General features: G+C 28.3%; 1 protein-coding gene and 1 long non-coding RNA gene across 4 annotated transcripts; one reads left to right on the forward strand and one right to left on the reverse strand.

Moving 5' to 3' along the window:
- Positions 1 to 7,226: 7,226 nt before the first annotated feature.
- Positions 7,227 to 13,147, reverse strand: LOC130982341 (NAC domain-containing protein 75). Of its 3 annotated transcripts, none has more exons than XM_057906315.1 (7): positions 13,039 to 13,147; positions 12,002 to 12,316; positions 11,482 to 11,659; positions 10,584 to 11,182; positions 9,820 to 10,089; positions 8,811 to 8,915; positions 7,227 to 7,944 (listed from the first exon to the last, which is right to left on the reverse strand). In XM_057906315.1, the coding sequence occupies exons 2-7, from the start codon at positions 12,134 to 12,136 to the stop codon at positions 7,855 to 7,857; spliced, it is 1,377 nt and encodes a 458-aa protein (XP_057762298.1). In that variant the 5' UTR covers positions 12,137 to 12,316; positions 13,039 to 13,147; the 3' UTR covers positions 7,227 to 7,854. The 3 variants fall into 3 exon arrangements, with proteins under 3 accessions (XP_057762298.1, XP_057762297.1, XP_057762296.1); XM_057906314.1 differs by having other exon boundaries at positions 12,919 to 13,145; XM_057906313.1 differs by lacking the exon at positions 13,039 to 13,147 and adding an exon at positions 12,664 to 12,724.
- Positions 13,148 to 20,507: 7,360 nt separating this feature from the next.
- LOC130979084 (uncharacterized) lies at positions 20,508 to 22,292 on the forward strand. Its single transcript, XR_009086519.1, has 4 exons — positions 20,508 to 20,638; positions 20,727 to 21,441; positions 21,542 to 21,873; positions 22,110 to 22,292. It is a non-coding gene; the product is annotated as an uncharacterized LOC130979084 (long non-coding RNA).
- The last annotated feature ends 273 nt before the right edge of the window (positions 22,293 to 22,565 follow it).

The following is a 22,565-nucleotide window of genomic DNA, read 5'->3' on the forward strand; positions in this document are numbered from 1 at the left end:
GACAAAAATCTAGTGGAATTTAATTAACTGAAGTGAAGTTTATGATGGTAAAGTGAAACAAAGTATGATATATATAATGAATGAGTATTGAGTATTCTATACTGTCGTGATGCTCACGCTTAGTTTGGGGTGACCTAGTCAAATTTACATAATATTCAGAAATATATATCTTAAAAAGAAAAAAAAAGAAAAGATACCCCTTCTTCAAGGTTCAACTTGAGAGAGAAATACTTGCACGACAAGACGGACCCAAACCTTAGTTTAGTACCTTATAACCACATGGCATTTTTTTCAACGTCTTGCTATATATTACAGAAACGGTTCAAAGGTTTCTCAACACCTTTCTAGCCCTTTTGACTAACAACAAATGTATTATTTTATTTGATAAACATCTAAATTCCAAGACCCCAAAAAAAAAAAGGAATAAACATCTAAATTGATTTAAAAGAAAAAATTAGATTGGACATTTTTTGGTTCTCGGCAAATTTTTGTTATTCAGAAAGTCTTTCAGGATTATTCCAAAGATTGATCTCTCTGCTGCTTACAATTATATTTTAGTATGTGTTTGATAAATAAGTCTTTAACAAATTTTATTATAAATAATTAAATTTTTTTAAAATATCGTTATAAAATAAATTAATTTCTGGAGGAATCAATCCTTTTAACCGGAATAATTCTTGAACATTTCTAAATTAAAAAAAATATATTAAAAAATAAAATACCCGATCTAAAATTTTTTAATAACCAATTTAGTTGTTTATTCAATTTTTTATTTCATATTCTTTTTAAGTTCTTGTTTCTTAAGCCGATATTTTATTTCATATTCACATGATCGCTGTTAGCTGTACCGTGTGCAAGCCCGAGGAACTATGAATGAAAAGCTGAAAAAGTTATTTTACATGAATTATTCTTTCCTCCTTAAGTCTTTATGGGCCTTGTTATTAGCCCAGATTAACAAGTAATTATGCTTAAAAAATAACGCAAAAAATATATATATAATTAAGGTAAAAATAAGATCAAAACTAGTTAAGGTGATGGCTTTGATGCCTCCTTCAACATTGATTAATGGGTCGAATTTATACAATTGAACCCATCTAACATGTAGTTGATGTGAATGATCACGTATCTATGAGATAATTTATTATAAAAATTATTAGAAAAATAGGCTATATATCTTGTATAGTATTGCAAGTTAGTTATAACATTTGCGATCAATATATAATAGTTTAAGAGATAGATTTGTATATGTGTATATACGTCGAGAAATACTTGATTATACAACCCTAAAACAAGTAGAGGCTTGCTACACATACAAGTCTTTTTGACTTACAAATTTTACAAGTTGCTACACATTAGAGTCTTTTAATGCGTTATTTAATTTCCAAAGCGCTACACTCACCGTGAATTATGAACGACTCCTCTTCCTCTTCCTCTTCCTCTTCCTCTTCCTCCTCTTCTTCTTCTTCTTCTTCTTCATTCACCGTGAATTATGAACAACTCATCTTCATCTTCCTTTTCCTCTTCCTCTTCCTCTTCTTCTTCTTCTTCTTCTTCTTCACTCACCGTGGATTATGAACAACTTATCTTCCTCTTCCTCTTCCTCTTCCTCTTCCTCTTCTTCTCCTTCTCCTTCTTCTTCTTCTTCCTCCTCCTCCATGTATTTCTTCGTTATTCTCTTTGCCTTTTCATTAGTTGTTTTATTTGCATTTATTACTGGTATTCTTGCTTCGTTTTTTTTCGATTTTCATGGTTTCTGAAATCAAGCTTTGAAATCGTTTTGAAGATAATGAAACTTCAGAAATACACCCAAACGATATTTCTTCGTTATTCTCTTTGCCTTTTCATTAGTTGTTTTACTTGCATTTATTACTGGTATTCTTGCTTCTTTTTTTTCGATTTTCATGGTTTCTGAAATCAAACTTTGAAATCGTTTTGAAAATAATAGAACTTCAGAAATACACCCAAACGATTATAGAAAATACACCCAAACGATTATAGAAAATACACCCAAACGATATTTCTTCGTTATTCTCTTTGCCTTTTCATTAGTTGTTTTACTCGTTTATTACTGGTATTCTTACTTCTTTTTTTTTCGATTTTCATGGTTTCTGAAATCAAGCTTTGAAATCGTTTTGAAAATAATGAAACTTCAGAAATACACCCAAACGATTACAGAAAATACACCCAAACGATTATAGAAAATACACCCAAAGGACACTTTATGCATAATTCAGAACTCTTTCTCTTTCTCCTCCTCATATTCTGCTGCTTCTTCTTCTTCAAAAATGATTTCAGAGCTTGATATCAAAAAATAAAATGAAGAAAACGAAAAAAGAAAACAAAGAGAAAAGCACGTAAATGAAGAAGGAGAAAGAGAAGGCAAAAAACGAAAGAAAAGAAGAAGAAAGAGGAGGAAGAGGAAGAAGAATGTGCAGCAAGAAGAAGAACGATGCAGTGAAATTGTGCAGTAACGGTTGAAGAAGGAGAAAGAGAAAGTAAGAAACGAAAGAAAAAAAAGAAGAAGAGGAAGAGGAAGAAGAACGTGCAATAACGTTCAAGCGCGTTAATATAATAACTTGTAAAGACTTGTATAAAAAAATGCTTGTATATAGAGAATTTCTCAAACAAGTAACACCAAATTGTTGGTTGTTACTTGCTTTTGAATTGTATAATTAATATTTCCCATATAAGTTCCGACAAAGTTTTACATTATAGCAAATTATGAGAATACTCATGCATCTTTTTACCATTTTTATACTGCATTCGGCTTTATTTGGTTTTCAGTTAAATGAGAACCTCTGTTTCCATTATTGACAATTAATATATAGTTAAGCAAACCAAACTTATTCTCTACTCAATCAAATCGTGAAAATGGAGAATTTACATAGCTAGAGGATGATGCAATTGGCATCTAATAATGGCAATTAAAAACTATAGAAATGGATCTGATATTGTTTAAAAAAAAAAAAAAACACTTTGCAGCATATGCTGAGAGAGCAACCTTTTTTATTTTGGTATTGAAAATTTTAAGTAGATTTGATATCTGTTATCTTACAAGTTAAAATATGTTTTTCAGCTTCTTTGAATATTTGCAAATATACTTATATATTACTTACTAAAGTGTTCTGCTTTGAGCTACAAAGCTTTAAAAAAATTATGGCCACAAAAGATAATTGTTATGGTAAAATAGTTCAGGATCTTATATTTGGTTTTTGGTTATAGGCGTTGCTCTCTCTAGACTCTTTTTTAAGTATTGGTCTTACGAAACTTATAATATAGCACTCTTTTTTAAGAGCTGCTATCCCAATAACTTTACGACACTTCACTCGATCTTCTACTTATCAGAACCCGCTATAGATCTTTTTTGATTGACTGCTTTCAATAAAAAAACCAATGTAATAAGTTACACCATTTTAAGAGAACAATTACGTTATTATAATGGGAGAGCTCAATTTTTTTTTTTTTTTTTTTTTGGTTCAGAGCTCAAAGCTTAATATACCAATATTGGCCTTCATGTAGAATTTTTTTTCAGGTATTGATCCTATGAAACTCATAACATGCTCTTCATGTCAGTAGCTGATTTTTGAGTTGATTTTTACTAAAATTGTTTACTATATAAACAAAAATGCAAGACATATGTGATAAATAATAGTTTTTGGAGGGAAAAATATCTAGGTGTTAAATTGAAAGCATGAAGTGGATGGTAGGGTCTTCAGAATGGACTAAGCAGCCCAAAAAACTGATGGGCCCTTATTGTTTGTTGAAGGATAAAAGAAAGTTGGGTAGCATTACCATGTTGAGAACCAACTTGAGTTGGTCGAGGGGTCAGTTTACTCGTCCGCTTAAATAAGTGTTGGGGGGTTTTTGCCTTGTATATACAGTAATTCATTGGTCAGCGATAAACCCTTAAATGAAGTTTAGATCTACGACAAATTAATCCTTAACTTGTCAGATTGAAGATACGGCGGACAAAAAAAAAAAAACCAATACCATGTTATATACTTATATTCCTTCTTGCACTAGCACTACCACCAAATCTTTGGCATACCAAGAAACCCTAATTCTGCTATAGTACTCCATATATGATATATCTATCCTTCTTTGATCCCCCTTTAAAAGCACACCAAAATCTTCCATAAAAGTGAAAGAACTGAATATCACCTTTTTAGGGGGTTGCTCCTTTAAATTTAAAATTGCATGTGGAAAGAGACACCTTCCTCTTTCTAATCTCATATGCCACCAACCCACCACCATCTCATTCTTTCTATCCCTTGTTTATTTAAATCATGACATACCACACAAAACCTAATTTGTTCAAACCTTTATATCAATCTGAGAAATAGTAAGATTCTCACAGCACTTGATTGTGTTTGTACCAGATCCAAAGCCGTTATACATATATATAATTTTATATTACAATGCGCTTATTAGTTAAATATAGACGAGTTTAATTCTTATACACTATTGGTAGTGATGTAAAAGTAACATACAAATATTATATCAAAATGTATTATTTAAATCAAAATAGTTGATTTTTTGTGCTATTTTTAATGCAGGAAAAGAATTACCATAAAAAAAATTAATTTTAGTGGCGATGTATTATTTTCAACGACAAAAATAACTGCTAACATATTATACTAACAATTAAATATTAATCGTGTTTTGTTACTAAAATATTGATAAAGACATCTTTTATAATTGTAAAAATTCTATAATTTTATCGTTATAATTTGAATTCTGCCTTATGTATGCAGCAACCAATTAGTCAGCGACAAACCCTTAAATAGAGCTCAGTACCACAACGGATTAATCCTTATCCTGTCGGATCGAGGATACCATAGAAAACAAAAAAAACTTAAGAAAATAATAGCCGTTATTGTCACTTAAAGTTTGCTACTAAAACTAATTTTAATAAAGTATTAAAAAATCAAATTATAATTTAAAGGAGATTTATTATGTTAATTAATGGTTAATGTTGTAGCAATAGTTAGGGAAGATTGGAGTAGTAGATGGAGGGAATGGTACGTGGTGATTTAAAAAGGAGTAGCACAGAAACAAAAGCACATAAAAAGTTTATTCTTGTCTTGTTATTATTCCATGTTCATTCAATTCCCTCTTTATTCCCTTCCCCTCTTCAGAAACTACAATGAAATTGCCCTCTCTTTCTCTCTCTTCAACTTCATTTATATATTTTAGCTTTATTATTGCATGCATGTCCCATGAAAGAAAAAGAACATACAAGTATATATAGAATTAACACATGCACGTTACACATACACTCTCTCTTTCTCTTTCTTTCTCTCTCAATGGGATAACTACATCTATCTTTATTACTCTATAAATAATAATAATACATATTGAGGGAAAAAAAAAAGCTCGAATCTAAGACAGAATAAAGCAATAAAGAAGCCTATGTCTCTTAGTAATATCACTCTCTTATCTCTTTCTTATTAAGAAGAACATGAGAAAGAAGAAAAGATAGAAACTTCACCAATAAAATCTAACTTGCATTGTTTTGTTTATTCAAAATCAAACTAAAGATTTTGTTCATCAAGGGTTTTGAACTTCGGTTCCCTCCTCCTCTATCATATAAATTTATTGATAAATGTATTTAGTAAAGTGGAGCTTAAAGAGAATATATAGGTAAAAACTAAGGTGTAGTCGACTTCACGTGAAGTTGATAGCTGAGAGTTGTTAGATGAAAATTTAGTCAAATCAGTCAAATTATTTAACGGCTCTCAAATATGAACTTCACGTGAAATTGACTGCACCTGAGTTATAGTCATCTTTATTCATTTACTCATTTTCATGTTATGTACAAAAGAGAAAATAATTAAATTGTTGGTATATTTTATGATAATTAAGCTAAGGGACCCATGGAAACTAAAAGATCTTATTGAACTTCATCTCTTAAAGTAAATTTTCTTTCTATTAAGAAAAAAACCTCATCAACACTAGTATAAAAGGCTCCAAGCTAAGAATGTTCTTAGTTATTAGTGAAGATTATTAATATATGCATGAGAAAGCATAACATGGTGTAGTAGACATGCATGGAGATTAGTGAAATGGGATGTGCAAAGTAAGTTATAATTAATTGCTTTCTAAGCAACTTCTTAATGAGTAAGGAATGAATTAAACTATGGGAAACTTTATACATTATGAAGATGTTTTGAATGAAAAGTATATTAAACGTAAATATGAATCAAATAAAAAATTTTATTGTATAAATAAAGGAATTACAATAATAATTGATTAAATAATATAAATGATAAAGATAAAAAATTCAGCATAAAATCAACTAAATTAGATCAAATTCTAACTACTTTAATTTAAATCATAGTAAATTAAACGCATTGCTTGTTACATGTTGTGCATATTCCAAAGAAAATCAAGGTACCAAATGCAAAATAAACTTGTATATATACATGTTCATTTTTGGTCTCCCTCAAAATTTAATTGGCCTAAAATTGTTCCTTAAATTTAACTACCCACTTCTCCTTTTTGAGATACTGAATCAGGTCTTGAAAATTGAAGAGAAAAAATTGAAAAACAAAGTTAAATTTAAAGAACTATTTTAGATTAATTGAAATTTGAAAGACTACATTGAGTCATGTGTCAAATTTGAAAATTCAATTACCTGAATCTTTACTCACGAAATATTAATCATTAATAGTATATATTTTCTAAAGCATTTGTGGTGTATATATATATGTCACATTCCACGTTTTGAAAGGCATGTGATATTATGATATCATGTACAAATTTTTTGATCAGTAATATTAGAAAGATAAACAATAATTAGTTTAATCAGTTTAAAATTATTTTATTTAATATTTATTTATTATATAATACATTAAATAAAAATAAAAAATTTTAAAAGTTTTTTATTAATATTTTTTTATTGTCAAATATTTTCGTTTTGCGACAAACAACTATAATTTGAAACTGACACCACACTTAATCTGAAAATTCTTGCACCGCTTGAGGTACCATGTAAAGCTCCTAATCAATAATAAAATTTCTAAAAGATAAAGTGAAAGCTACTTGATTCCTTTCTAAACCTTTCAAAAAATGTGAAAAAGAAGTAGAGAAGGTAAAGCTCTATGACATACTCTTTTGCCCATTTTCATTCCTCTATACACAAATATATAGAAACATAAAAGGAACTAGTATAAGAATAATTTATGCTTTGCTATATATAATTAATAATAACAAAGTGAGTAACGACCAAAGCACAAGTAACAAGGTGGTTTGCAGTTTGCACAAACTCATTGCTATATATTTCTATTATAAATTAAAAATAAGAAAAGAGAGAAAAGTGAAAAATAAATTGTACAAACATTTATAGAAATAATAAAATAATAATATGAATACTAGGTAGGGGATATATATATATATATATATTGTAATCAAAATAGTGATGATTTTTATGCATCTTTGGTTCTTTGTTCCTCTCTATATGTTCTTGTCAGAACTAAGAGCAGCTTTTCTTGGTGTTTCTTTTCTTTTCTCTTCTTTGATTTTCTTTCCTTTTCCTCTTTGTTCTTTCTGTTTTTTTTTTTTTTCTCTCCTTTTCTTTCCAGCTTGTCCAGTGTAAAACACTGTTATAATTATAAACAGGCCTCATTGGAAAAGAAAGAAAAAGAGAAAAAAAATATAATTTAAAAAAAAAGGAAAAAAAAGAAAACTATTTGGATGATGATTTCCTTGTCCTTTTCTTGTTGAAAGGAAACTTAAGGGAGGCTTCAAGCATTAATGATGATGACAATGATGGTGTCTCTGTGGTTTTGTTTATTCTCTCTTTCTTCTCCCTTTTTTCTTTTTTTTTTTTTAAAAATTGATTGACTCTTTGTTCTACCCATGATGATCCGGGTTGTCAGGGTCTGGCCAATAGGAAGAGTATTTCAACCATTCAGCTTCTTGTGGGTTTGTGATGGATGACTCCTACATACAAAAATCAAAAGATTAGGGTTAGGGTTTAGTTTTATGTATAATAATAATAAAAATAAAATAATAATTTAATATCATGTTCTCTTTTTTATCAACCACAAGACAAGAAAATGGATTTTGTCTGGAATAATATCATCTTTTCCAATTCATAGTCAAAAGTCAAGGGTATTATATTTTGCTAATTAGCAAGCTAAGTTCAAAGAATGGATTTTAAAAAGAAAGGAGAATTTTAACTCATTATTACCTTTAACCAAATTTAACTTATTTATAATTACAATAATAGGCTTAGTGAAAGACCCTAAGAGCTTACAAAACCTTTATTTTAAAGAAACGTTCTCAATATAGTTATTAGTTAACTAATCTTTAAAAATAGGTTTTAAAAACTTGTAGAAATTGAATTGCTTGCATTGAAAATTATAGAAGCGTAAAATATTGCATTCCTTGAATTCTTAACCAAAAATCTTAGAAAAACTCCAATCATTATAATAAAAAATATATATAATTAATTTTTAATTAGTTAATATTAATCAATCTTTTTTTAATTTTAAAATTTTTTATTTTTTGAAATATTAAAATTTAATATTTATAGTTAAGAATTTATTATTTAAGATATATATATATAAAATAATTTAAAGAAATTAATTAATATTGGAAAAAAATTAAGCTCTAGCATTATTCTCATTATAATATTTAGAAAACAAAATGTTAGGGAGAAAATTTGATTGGTTTAGCTTTAGCATATATAAACACACACACTATCTGTCTTCTCTTTTTGTTAGAATTGCATTGGCATTATGACACACAAAGTAGTTCAATTCATAGAATTCGGAGTCAAAAAAGGGTTACATATTTATATATACCTCTTTGATATCAGAAGAAGTGCACCCCATGATGAGTTCCTCCAAACCAGACGCAGACCTTGCTCCAATTTTATGATGATGGTGTTGATGTTGTTGTTGTTGTTGCTGCCATGCCATGTGTACCCATATCATAGTTCCATTTTCAAAGGGTCAATATAACAATCAAGATTTCAAAACACACTTCTCAATCATAATGTTCAACACACACACACAATAATAAATTATTAGTAATAACATACAAAAAGTGAAAAAGACAGTTTTCAATGCTTGTGTTTTAGCAAGCACTCAAAAAATAAACCCTTTAATTTCAACTATACTTGATGACTCTTGACTCATGCACAATGCCATGCACAACTTAATTGCTTCCTATACTACTACTCTCTCATCACATCTTAACTCATTCTTTTTTAATTTATTGCACCACAAATATACCATAAATTAAATAACTTTTTCTTCTCTCCTTTTTAATTATTATTTACTACTATTATATATTTTTATACATTATAGATTATGAACTCCTCTCTTTCTACTTAGCATCTTGCACCTTGATTTTTTACTCCTTTTTTTTCACTAGTATTATTATTATAGATTTATTTTAAGATATAATTGCTTTTTATTTGCATAAAAATCTTTCCATGACTATTTTAAACTTAAAAGCATCATGCTAAGGGATAATAAAAAATCAGTTATTAAATTAATTATTAATACAAAATACATATTATAATATAAAATATATGTTAAAAATAAGTAAAATAATATATAAATAATTAAATTTTTTTATATACATAGTGTTTTTTATAATAAATTAAATATAGCTTTAATATGTTGGAATTTTTTTTTACTAATTTTATATAGATAGATAATAAGAGAGAGAGAGAGGGAAAAAGAAATAGTTGTTGAAAAAGAAATACTGCTAATTAACTCCATGCTTTGGTTTCTTTTAATATGATTTAATGTATATAATAAATTTGTAAAACATGATTATTACTACATAAAATTAATTACTAACCTGGAAATGTTCATTTTGGAGCATTATTCTGGAGACTTGGTAGGAATTATCGTCTAAGATGATGGATGTGTGGTGAAGTGGTGGTGGAGATATCAAGGTAGAGATTGGATGTGAAGGCCTACTTATATGGAATGCCGATGTTGCAATTTGATGATGATGTTGTTGTTGTTGTTGTTGATGATGATGATGATTTACATGTTCATGCACTACTTCATCACATGACCCTGATGCTTGAACTTCTCTTGCTGTTGAAGCCTCTCCTATTCCAACCTGATGAAAATCCTCCCAACCATATGATATATCATTTGCAACTGTTAATTAAACCGTCACTACTCAAATACATACATATCACTTTTTTTTTTGTTTTTTTTCATTAATTATATGAATTTTGCATGAGTCTATATATGCTTCTAATTTTCTGTTAATTAATTAGTTAGAGAATTTTCAGTGGTAGGTGAAGAAAAACAATTAGTGGTTGGGAATGACACTCATCTATGATCACACGCCATGTCCATACAACACAATTTCATGCGTTCTACCCAAGCAAAATATATATTTATATGCTATATATTTTTAAATTGTTGAAAAAATCCAGTGACTTATTATATGTTTGGTGGATCAATCAACAACAATAAAGCTTATCATTATAAGTGAAACATCTTCATCACTGATATTAATTCATAAAGGTGGCTAAAATCCATCAAATTTCAACACAATTACTTATAAGAACTTCATCTTAATTCGTAATAAATATTAAAACATACCTCATCAAAGCTTTTTCTAAATGGGATGAAGCTAAAATGATCCGATTTGAGGTGATGATGAATGTCCAAGGGATGAGCGAAGCTCGTGATTGGAGTATTAGTAACTCCAACCACAGCAGACATCTCATCCCTATGACCGATGTTAATTTCCTTAGAAGAACAACTTCCACTCCCGCTATCCCTTCTACTATTTTGTAATGGCTCTCCACTCCCTTCGGCCGTAGCGATGGTGGTGGTGGCGCTCCGATCGGACGACCAATTACACTGCCTAGGCTGAGTTTGGTAGAATATCTTGGACACAACAAGCTCTCCTTCTTTCTCCTCCTCATGCTGCCCCAAATGGTATTGATGCATCACCCAATTCGTCTTCTCCGGCTTCCGATTCTTGCCGAAGTTAGTGTAGAGTACCAAAATCTTCTTGCAACCCTTCTGTTTTCCGTTAACCATGACCGGTCTTGTTTTACCGGTCTTATGCCACCTTGTTTCTCCACCTTGCAAGTCACACTCATTTTGAATCTTTCTCCTCTTTCTTGTTCCTGTTGTGTATGCCTTTGAAGGCCTATGGAAGAAGTGTTTACTTAATCCATCTCTTGTTACTCCTAATAACATAATAATAATAATTTAAAAAAAAATCAAAGTTAGGTTCACTTAGCTGAACTAACTTCAACAACAACACAAAACCCTTTTGCTTAAATTTCTATTTTGATCCTTTTTTTTTTTTTGTTAATACAAGGAGATATTTAATTTTGTAAATACAATAATATATGATTAATAATAATTACTATTTATAGATGTAGTCTAAACAAAAATAATTTAGAAATGTTGGCGTTTAAATGTTATAAAGTTCTCAAGTATTAAAATAATTATATAAATAAATGGATGTAACATATATACATACCTGGAAGTTTCTCAGGATGGGTGTAACAAATCCCATCTTCACCTTCAATGGTGGGAATGAATTCATCTATCAAAGGGTGTGATTTCATGTTCTTTGACTCCACTTTGGCTTCAAGATGCTCTATTAGTTCTTGATCTGTTGGATCAAACTTCACTCCTGCTGGTAAACCTAGCCAATCCTGTAATAACAATAATAATAATAGTTTATTTTCAAGCAAAATTCAAATTTAAATTAAAACAAAAAAAATAAAGAAAGCAAAAGAAGGAGTAGAGAAAGAAATAAAGAAAGATAGATTGGAGAGAACAAATTAAAGAGATATCAATAAAGAGAGAGTGGATAAAAAACTTTAACACATTAATGCCAAATTAAAACTTTAATTTAGTGATGATATAATAAGTGAGTTTAAAAAAAAAAAAAAGAGAAATTAATTGCTTTCCATAAGGCTTTTAATTTTCATTGAAGCTATGACAATAATGAGAATATTAATTAATTATGTAATATTTTTATTTTTGAATCATACCGGTTTGGATTCAAACTTGTGGCCGCAACCGGGGCACTGCTTGGATCCTCCACACAACTGATGCTCTTCAAGCTTGGCATCTATGAGATCGGAGCTACTCACGGAGCTCAAGTTGCTTATCTTATTATTATTCATGGCGGCGACTCACAATTTGTACTGTTATTGTTGTTGATACAAAAACACGAGAAGAAGAAGGAGGAGGACGACGAAGAAGTTGATATAGCTTCTTCAATTATTTGAAGATCTCTTTTTCTATGGAACAGTTCTCCACCACAAATGAGCATGTGTCCTTGTTTCTTCAATAATATCTTGTTGCTGCAAAAAAGAATATTGAGAATTATAACAATTCAGATCAATATATGAAAAAAATTAAAATTAAATAAAAATAAAAGATACTCGGATAGATTATATATAATAAATTGCAGTGACTTGAAAGGCATATATACCAAGAAAAAAAAAAAAAAAAAACTGGAATTTTTTTTATTTTTTGGAACAAGTTGATATATATATGAAGTATATATATTATATCAAGATATGCATGAGGAGAATGATAATTATCCGATTGAAAAAACTGGACATGAACATAAATAGATAAAACAATAATAAAAGGAAGAGAAAAATTAAAATTAAATAAATTTTTGAAAAAAAAAAAAACAAAGAACCTTGAATATGGACAAAAGAAGATGATTGAAAACATGAACTCGAAAAGAAAATATCTGCAAAAGAAAGAGGAGAATATGCAGGAAAAACCGGAGAAAAGGGAAAATATTGAGAAGAAAGAAGAAACTAAGAAAAAGAGGAAAAGTATGAGGCTATAAACCTGTGCTTTAAGCATGGGAATTAGCAGAGAATAGATAGAAGGAAGTGATGAATATGAATATAATAATAAAAGAAAAAGGAGAAGGAAGCACACTTACACATATAGATAGAGTAGTAGTTGCTTTAACACTTTAATTGCTTCTAGTTAATTAAATTTTGAGATCAAGAAGAAGAAGAAGAAGAAGAAGAAGAATACGGAAAGAGAAAAGAGAGAAAACCTGGTTGGTTTTTTCTTAGCTAATTAATTAATAAAGCTCAAAGTTATTGAAGGTCTTCAATTCTTCAAGCTAAGCTAGTCCTTTCTTTTGAGAGACCCTTGACTACATCAAAAAGCAAAAAAGCTATGCCACATATACATATACATATATATATATATATATATATATATATATATATATATATATATATATATATATATATATATATATATATATGTGTGTACACATATATATACATATATACATATATGCCTCTCATCTTCTAGTTACTATTGACGATCCCCTTTTCAAGTGTGTACCAATTACCAACCCAAGAATTTTTGTCTGTATTCTTTACGTATATAATACATCTCCATCTAATTATTCAATTTCATATATTATTTAGCGTATCTTTCTTTTTTGATGTTTTAATTTTTTTATTGATTTTTATAATTTTACTAAATTTATAATTAAATTTTTATATTTTTTAATTGAATTCTTTTATTGTTTTTAATTTTATGATTAATTTTTTTTATATTAAAAATATTAAAATTAACGAAATATTTCTCCTAAAAAAATAAGTGGTTAAAGATTTAATTATATTTTTAATTGTGAATATTTTTAATTTATAAAAAAATATTCAGTTAATTTTAATATTTTTAGATAAAAAAAATTATTATAAAATTAAAAGTAGTGTAGAAATTTAATTAAAAGAAAAAGATATATAAGCATTTAATTATAAACTTGGTGAAACTATAAGTACCAATAAAATAATTAAATATTTTTTTAAATTTTATCATTTTTTTAATTTATCTATTTTCACATAATTAAAATTATTTAAATTTTATTATGTGCAACTAATCAATTATACTAAATATTGTATTTTTTTAACTATTAATAGCTATATTAACAACTCTATTAAAGATATAATTATTTATGTATTTTTTATAATTTTAGAATCTAGAGTTCTATCTTTGATTATTCCAAAAAAAAATTAAATATAATAAGATAAATAAAAATTTTTACATGAAAAAATGTATTATAAATATAACAATTCTTGTGGAGATCATATTAAATGGTATATTTTTCATCCACAATTTATTTATCATAGATAAAATTGGTCAAAATCTTTTAAAAATATTATTCAATAATAAATAAAGAGAAAGTATAGAGAGTTAATGGCCTAAGCGTACAAACAAATTATAGTCAAATAATTTAAGAGAAAAAAAAGCAAATAGAAAACTAGTATCACTAATCATCAGTAATGAAAAGGATTAGTGATTACACGTTAATAGGCGTGACGTGTCATAAGGGTAGGAGCTTAGAGTAATAACGACGACATATATATTATTAAGAGAGAAATTAATTACACTCTCATTATAATTATATATATTCACATAATAACCGAGTGAATATAAAAAGAGAGAAAGAGAGATATGGGAAAAAGGGATGATAGGAACTCACATGGGTTTTGAGGTGGATGGAGTGCTGAAAATGGATCATGATGATGCTTTTGCCATGAATGTTTTATGCACAAACACTCACACATTGCAAGAGAGAGAGAGAGAGAGAGAGAGATTGATTATTTAGGAGGTTGCTTGATAAACAAGACAAAGCAGTGTGTGTATAGTACTTGATGGACCACGCCACCACCTCTTCTAATTAGTTACCTACCTATACAATTTACCTTAATTATAATTATTATCTAAAATATAATTAAATAGTAATAATCTATGCTTGTAACTTGGATTACAAGTACCAAATCGTTTTTTAACAGTTTTGAAAACAAATTTACTTGGCATTATATTATATATTTCCTTTCTTTATCTATATAAAATTGGTTAAGATAGAGGGAAAAGTGAAAAAGTGGTGGACTTAAATAATTCTTTGGGATGATAGCAATATTGCTCCGGAAATTAAAATTGTCTTTATTCATATTTATTTTTTATATGCTGAATCAATACATAATTATAAATAATAGTGATGTTTTATGATCAAATTATTTTAATAATTATGTTTGTTTAGTGTTTAAACACAATAAACACTAGTAGAAGGAAAAAAGAGAAAAGGTATTAAAAAAATTAAATAAATCTGATTATAAATATAATTTGTTCATTTAATATTTTTTATTTATAATATCTGTTTAAAAACATTAATATTTCAAAATAATTGTCTATTTATATTTAAACAATAATTTTAAATATTACGAAAATTCATTTAATTCTTTTCTTACCATGTATTTTTTGGAGAATTATCCTAAAATAGAAAAAATAATATATAAATTGTTGTAGCTACATTTTATTTAACAATAAAATATATGCATACATTAATTTGATGTATGAAATTAAATAAAATTAGTATAAAAATTTTTTTCTATTACTATAAGATCAAGAGTGTAGCTTTTTCAACATCATAACAGTTACAAAGATTTTGTTTATAGCAATGACCATATTCAAGAATAGGAGTATAGGAGCACCATTATTTAGTCTCTTCTTTTTTTCTTTTTTCCCTTTTGTTATGTGCCATGTTCTTGCCTTGTGTTATTTCCATTCAAGGCTTATATAAAGTATTGATATCACGAGAAGAGGAATTATGTAGTTCACAAATGTATGAAGCAAGAAGTGGGTCCACACCACTATGTATGTGTATGTATGTGGGTCCACCATGGAAATCTTATGCTCCCATAAAGTATCCCAATCAGATGATGGTTAGGTTTCACGTTTATAACAACATTCTTTGGAGCAGTCAATACAAAAATTATGATGGAGCCTCTAATGATGTTTGCATATACATAGATGGCTATCATTGCCCCTTTGTCTATTAGTAAATTTTTTTTGCTAAAAAATATTTTAAATTTTTTATACAGTTTAATTTTAATACACTGATAATGTAAAATATTTAATACTTTTATATAATTATATTTATTTTTTAAATAATTATTCATGTTATTAATATAAAAAAATATTTTTTTTATTTATGTGTTATTACGTAATTAGATGTATTTGTATATGTCAAAATTAAATTTATATTTATATACGTTGGTTTTATATAATTTTAATATATATTTATATTTTAAAAAATATTCTATATGAATTATTAATTTAATAATTATTTTTTTTAATACACGTAATTTTTTTTTCTTTTTGCAAATTGCAAGAATTAAGTAGCTTTTCTTTTCATCTCATGGACGAGTTAAGATTGAGAAGGGGAATTTTTGCTTAAATAGCATAGACAAACCTTGGGAATCTTTCATCAAGGGTATACGTATGTATCTAGGAGAAATTTGGATCAAGAAGGAAGAGGACCAAAGAAAACAATAAATATAATAATTGAAGTTGCAAAATTATTATTATTTGACACATGTATTTTCTCATCAATAAAGTTTAAGGTTCAAAAGGAAGGAAGAAAGAAAGAAATTAGAACGACGTTTGGATCAGTCAATACAAAAATTATGATGGAGCCTCTCTAATGATGTGTTTGCATATAGATAGATGGCTATCATTGCCCCTTTGTCTATTAGTAAAATTTTTTTTCTATAAAATATATTATAAATCGACAGTTATGTATTTGTGTATATTTATATACGTTAGTTTTATATAATTTTAATAAATTTAATTTTTATGTACTTTTAATATCAAATAATTTTATACGTATATTTAATTATATAATACTACGATATTAACTGTGTGAATAATCATAAAAAAATGAATATAATTGTACAATTATATAAAATATTATTATTATATATATCAAAATTAAACTCTAATTTTAATATGTATTTTGTATTTTTAAATATATTTTATACAAATTATTAATTTATTAATTAATTTTTTTATACACGTAATATTTTTATTTTATTGTATTTTACAAAATGCAAGAATTAATTAGGCACCTTTTCTTTTCATGTCATGGACTTAACATTGAGAAGTGGAATTTTTGCTTAAATAGCATAGACAAACCTTGGGAATCTATCATCAAGGGTATATGTATCAAAAGAGAAATTTGGATCAAGAAGGAAGAGGACCAAAGAAAATAATAAATAAATAATAATAATTCAAGTTGCAAAGTTATTATTATTTGACACATGTATTTTCTCATGAATAAAGTTTAAGGTTAAAAAGGAAGAAAAAGAAATTAGAATGAGAGAATTATATATAAAATTATTTTGATTATTATCCATTTTAGTTGACCTTTGACGAACCAACCATGGAGCCCACATATCCAAACATAGATTAATTATCTTCCATTAATTCCCACCACAAGTAGCTTTATTTGCTTTGCATGAAACTATACATACATAAATATTCCAGTGTTTATAATATTTGTCACCTATAAAATGGTTGGTGACACAGTACAGTTCCGAGGAATATATATCATCTCATGTACTAATGATAATTATATAGTAGAAAAAGAATTTAATTTGTATACACATACAAATATTCCAAAATACTTTCTCCTTTTATTTTTAATTTTCTGCATAATTCATCTTTAAGAATATTTCTTAGGGAGTACATACAACAGTACAATTCTTGATACGATATTGTTTGTGTATATTCTAGAGTGCAAATGAAGATTTATCTGTGAACACTTTGTATTATTTTTAGCATTCCTATTTTAGCTACAATAAAAATAATAGTTATTCTTATAACCAATATTAGCAACAATTATTAATATAATGAGAGAGGATTTTGGCATGCACTATGATGGTTTTCATTCAATAAGTACGAAGAATTAATGATTAGTAAACAATACATTAATTACACAGGTAGTTATATCCATTGGGGACTTATTCATTAATTATGCTATGCCACCCACATTATGGACAATAATATTTGTGAGGCAATAAAAAATTAATTTAAATAATTTAAAATAATTTTATTTAATATTTATTAATTATTATTAAAATAATTATATAATTTTAAATATAATAAATATGTAATTATAAATATTGTGTATAAAATTATAAATATTATATTATATAAAGTGATTTTAGATATTGTCTTCTTAATATTATGGTAGCAGATGCCACTTTTCCATTTTTGGAATAATAATTAGTGATTTAGCTAAAGAAACCTATAAGAATATTGGTTAAGAGAATGACAAAAAAAAACAATTATAGTTTTTTATTTATGAAAAATTTAGAAAGTAAATGCTTTTTTATTATTATTTATATTTTTTATTTCTAGTAATTTTAATAAGTGTAGTTTTTTTAGTTTTACATGGTATTTTTATTACTATAGATAAAGGACTAAATCATTACGAATCAAAATTCTATTTAAAAATTTATCATTAGTTAATAAATTATTATATAGGTAAAATTTAAATATCTAACCCTTACTTAATAAGTAAATAAATGAACTAATTCTTTAACCAACCCAAAATTATTTCTTAACATGTAATATAACGAAAGAGAGCTTCAATTGTTCCAGCTAGCTATATGACATCTCTTCATGATGTCAAGTTAGGATTTCATTGAACCCTAAATTTTCTTTAAGAAATGGTCAAAAGTTTTCAGTTCCCATCAACATTATTTATCAACAAAAACATATATATATGTGTCCATTAAATGTCTCTATTCATATAAAAGTGCTTTCAAGAGGTTGAGGCCAAGTACTTCTCAAACTTTTGTTTTCAATTATTTTTCCAATTAAACAACTTTATGTTAACTCACATATTGAATCTGTTTTTTTTTTTTTTTTGGGAGACACTGTTATATAAATTCTAAACTTGACATCAAATAAAGTTTTTCACCTCTTTATTTCTGTTCTCAACTTTTGTTTTCAAGAAGATTAAAACAAAATAAAGAAAGAAGATATATAACAAAAGTGAATGTCTAAAATTGGATTCAATTAAATAAGTTATACATAGAATTTTCCTTTTTTTTTTCTCTTCCTCTTTTGAAGTCTAAACTTATTATATAACAAGTGTCTATTTTTTTTTGTTTAAATAAATTATTATTGGCATAAGCTCTATACAACGTAACATTGCTTGTGAGTTAGAATTCTTTGGTGGGTAAGAGATGCTGAAAACTTGAGGGAACACAAAGCCACCAAATTAAGACTAATAATTAGTAATAATCACTCAATTAGTCCTATTCAATTCGAGACATTTCCACAAATATGTGACCCGATTGATGAGTATATCTAGACTCTAATTGATTGAGAATTTGAAGATTCGGATAAGAATAACTATTGAACTATATATTTATATTGAGTGATGAAAAAGAACATATGGGATATATATCGGTAAGTACAGGAGTGGGTATGACCTGCTATTTATATATTATTTAATTAATTAGTTTATATGAAAATAGTTTCCTTCTAACATAATCTTCAAAATTTTGTTTTGACAAAATGGTGAAGCCATTTAAGCTACTTATTCTTGGCATGGAAGGGGAACAATAATAATGCAAGTTGTATAGCATAAGAAAGAATATAAAAATTCCCACATTTTGGCAGGAATTGAAAGAGCTTATACATTATTGGAGGCTACCATTATTTTCGAATAGGATATACATCATATACATAAACTTGAAATCTATGTATTATATGATATCTAACAAACTATTGTATTTTCATCTTATATCTTCATTTTTTCGTGTTTATTTTAAAAATTTTATAACAAAAAAAGAAAAAAGTATAAAAACAATAGAATTTTATTTTTTGTTTTTTTTTTACGTAATTTTAAAAATCTCCAATATTTGTTTGCACAAATCTGTGAATTAATTACTAAACTAACTCGGGTTGGTTAGACAAAAAAAAAAAACGTGATTAGTCTCCTAAGAAATTATTACAACTTAGATTCTTTAAGTCTACTAGGCCCATCATTGTGTGAACCAATAATTTTGGGCTAAGAAAAACAATGACCTACTTAAAGTCCACCAACTTATACCGAAAAAACAAAATCATGTCCACCAACAAGTATTTATTGTTCATATGTGAAGTGGACTGTTTTACCCATTTTTTATGACCTACAAGTATTTATTGTTTTAGCTTTACCAACTTATGAGAGATGGACAGGTCAAGTAAAACGTACTTTGGGGCAAGGGATTTGTAGATCATTTTAGTTTGGTGCAACTGAAATTCTGTTTTGAAAAGTTAGAAAAAAAAAAAGAGAGATTACAGAAAACAAGAAAAAAAAAACAATCATCGTTGTATATTTTTTTCCCTGGTGGAGGGATTTTCTCTCTCGCCTGGAGAGTAATTAAGAACTTTAGGTTCTTCATCAGGGAGGTTCTTCCCTTTCCCATCCCCAACTCATATTATTGAAAACATCTCCTTCAGCATAACATCATTCAACTCTGAGCTTCTCACATTCTTGAAAACTTCTAACTCAACAAACACCATTTTCCCTATTTCAAGTGTTCCAAAACCATCCTTTTATCAATAAAATATACCTTAACCAGAAGCTGACTGTAACGAAGAAAAATAGTAGAAGGAGGACTGAGGCAAGTAAAGATGATAGTTGTGTCCAAAATATCAAGCCGTTATCACCAGAGAAAGAGTTAGTTACTGAGGTAGGACAGATGGCAATTGATTTGCAACAAAAGGATAGTGGGAAAGGCATGAGAGAGAGAACCTTAAATAGAAGATTGGAAGGTTATGTGTGGCAGCGTTGAGTGGTATTGCTCTCTCTTTCTGAAATTCTTCTTTGACTTCTTTTCCCTTTTGAATATTGCTTCCTTATTCCTTTTCTTTTCCATCATTCAGGTGTTGCTGTGACCATGGATGAGTAACAATAATTCTATCTTTCCTTAACACTTATAGTATTGATTATACTTTTTCTTGTCTTCTTTATACTGTTTCATTGTTATTAGCACTCAATGGTTCTTGTAATACTTCCCTGTGGGGCATTCATGCTCTCTTAGTTAATATCACAAGATCTCTACCCTTTCACTGACCCCATTCCATACTTACCTTAAAACATTGTATTCCCCTCATCTAGCCACTCTTAACCTGCAGAATCATTCCTCTCAATTTTTAACTATCTATATCTAGACCTTTCATACCTTAACCTACTCAACCGTTTTTTTTTCCTTTATACTCCCACAGTTTATCCCCTCCAAATCTCTTTCACCAAATAGGCTATCTCATCTTTTGTTCTCCTCTCTCAAACCTGAAACATGCCAACATGGGATTAGATCCTATTGAAGGCAAGACCATATATATGAATCCGAACCCAAGCCCAGGATATAAACATGATTGCTACAACATAGTAGGTAAAATCATGTCAGAAAAAGAAGTCAAATTCAAAATGATCAAGAACTCCATCCTAAGAATGTGAGGTAACCCAAAAGATGTCTCTATTTCAAAAGTTGCAAGAAACACTGTCCTAATCAGCTTCAAAGACAGTAAAAAAGAAACAAAATCTGGGTATCCATAGATGTTACCAGGCCTCTCCACACCGGCTTCTACTTGGGCAGAGGTGAGCTTCAGGATTGCTATTGCTTTAACTGCAGTATCATCGGTCACGAGAAAAAGAACTGCAAAAATTTTAAAGCCATCCAAACTGCGGTATGATGTAGGTTTAGGAACAACCGGAGCCAAACCGCTAACCATGGAAGGAGGAATGGAGGAAGACGAAGAAAATCGGAAACGAGACGAGGCGCGTGGGAACCAAGCGAAAGAGAGGGAGAGTTGTGACAACCATAGCTCAGAGGACAATAGCAAAACCCGCTGGATACAAAGAATTTCTGAAATGGAAGTGACATTCAGAAAATTGAAAATACAAGAAGCAGGAAATTTAGGTGGCGATAAGAAAGAAACAAAAGAGAATGCAAATCCACTGTTACAAGTTAAACCCCCTGGAGACAGCAACCACAACATCATCAATCACATTGGAGCTATTACCCTTAGAGTATGTGTGGTTGGAGAAATATTACAATATTTAGATAGGAATATTTTATTCTCATGTTTGTTTCAAAGTTTAAAAATATATTTTTAGATAAATTTTATTTTCTGGAATTAAAATATCACTAATTTCATTTTTATCTCTCTCTGGTTATCTTTAATTTCAATGAGAATGGAATGTGTATAACAAAATAAAAAAATCAAAATATCCTTGCTAATTTAACTTTTTTCCTCTTTTTTCAGTTTTTTTTTTCCAACTCATTTCATCAAAAAACCAAACCTTAGCAGAGAGAGTCCTTCCTCCATGAAAACCAAATCTTAGGGAGTTTTTTTCTACAAATTCATGGAGGCCCCACCGGCGTGGCGCCGCTTCGCCACCGATTTGCATGACCACCGCACTCCTTGTTTGTGTTCGTGTTCATCATCACAACTCACCTCGGTTCCCTGCGACTGCATTTTCACCGCCATTGTCGCAACTCTGTTCGGATCCTTCGCGTTGTGTGGAAGTGTCTGCCTCTCTCCATCTGAGCTCGGTTGCTCTCGCTTGCTTGAGTTGTGCTTTCTGTTTATGTCGTCTCCCTTCACCCCCTCTCCCTCCTCGCAATAACCATCAAAACACAGAATCTTTTTCAAGCACAGGGATTTTAACGGTTAGCGATGTATGGGTTTCTGCTAAAACTTGTGGTTTGACATTGTTTA

Source organism: Arachis stenosperma, chromosome 5 (genome assembly GCF_014773155.1).
Source record: "Arachis stenosperma cultivar V10309 chromosome 5, arast.V10309.gnm1.PFL2, whole genome shotgun sequence".
In the NCBI taxonomy this organism is placed as follows: Eukaryota; Viridiplantae; Streptophyta; class Magnoliopsida; order Fabales; family Fabaceae; genus Arachis; species Arachis stenosperma.

What these genes read in the sequence shown, in the direction of transcription:
- LOC130982341 (XM_057906315.1), bottom strand. Translation starts at nt 12,136, where the DNA reads ATGAATAATAATAAGATAAGCAACTTGAGCTCCGTGAGTAGCTCCGAT. An exon ending in TCCAAAATGAACATTTCCAG is followed by an intron (nt 8,916 to 9,819) that starts GTTAGTAATTAA and finishes ATGGCATGGCAG; the next exon opens with CAACAACAACAACAACATCA. An exon ending in CTTCTTCTGATATCAAAGAG is followed by an intron (nt 7,945 to 8,810) that starts GTATATATAAAT and finishes TTTTGTATGTAG; the next exon opens with GAGTCATCCATCACAAACCC.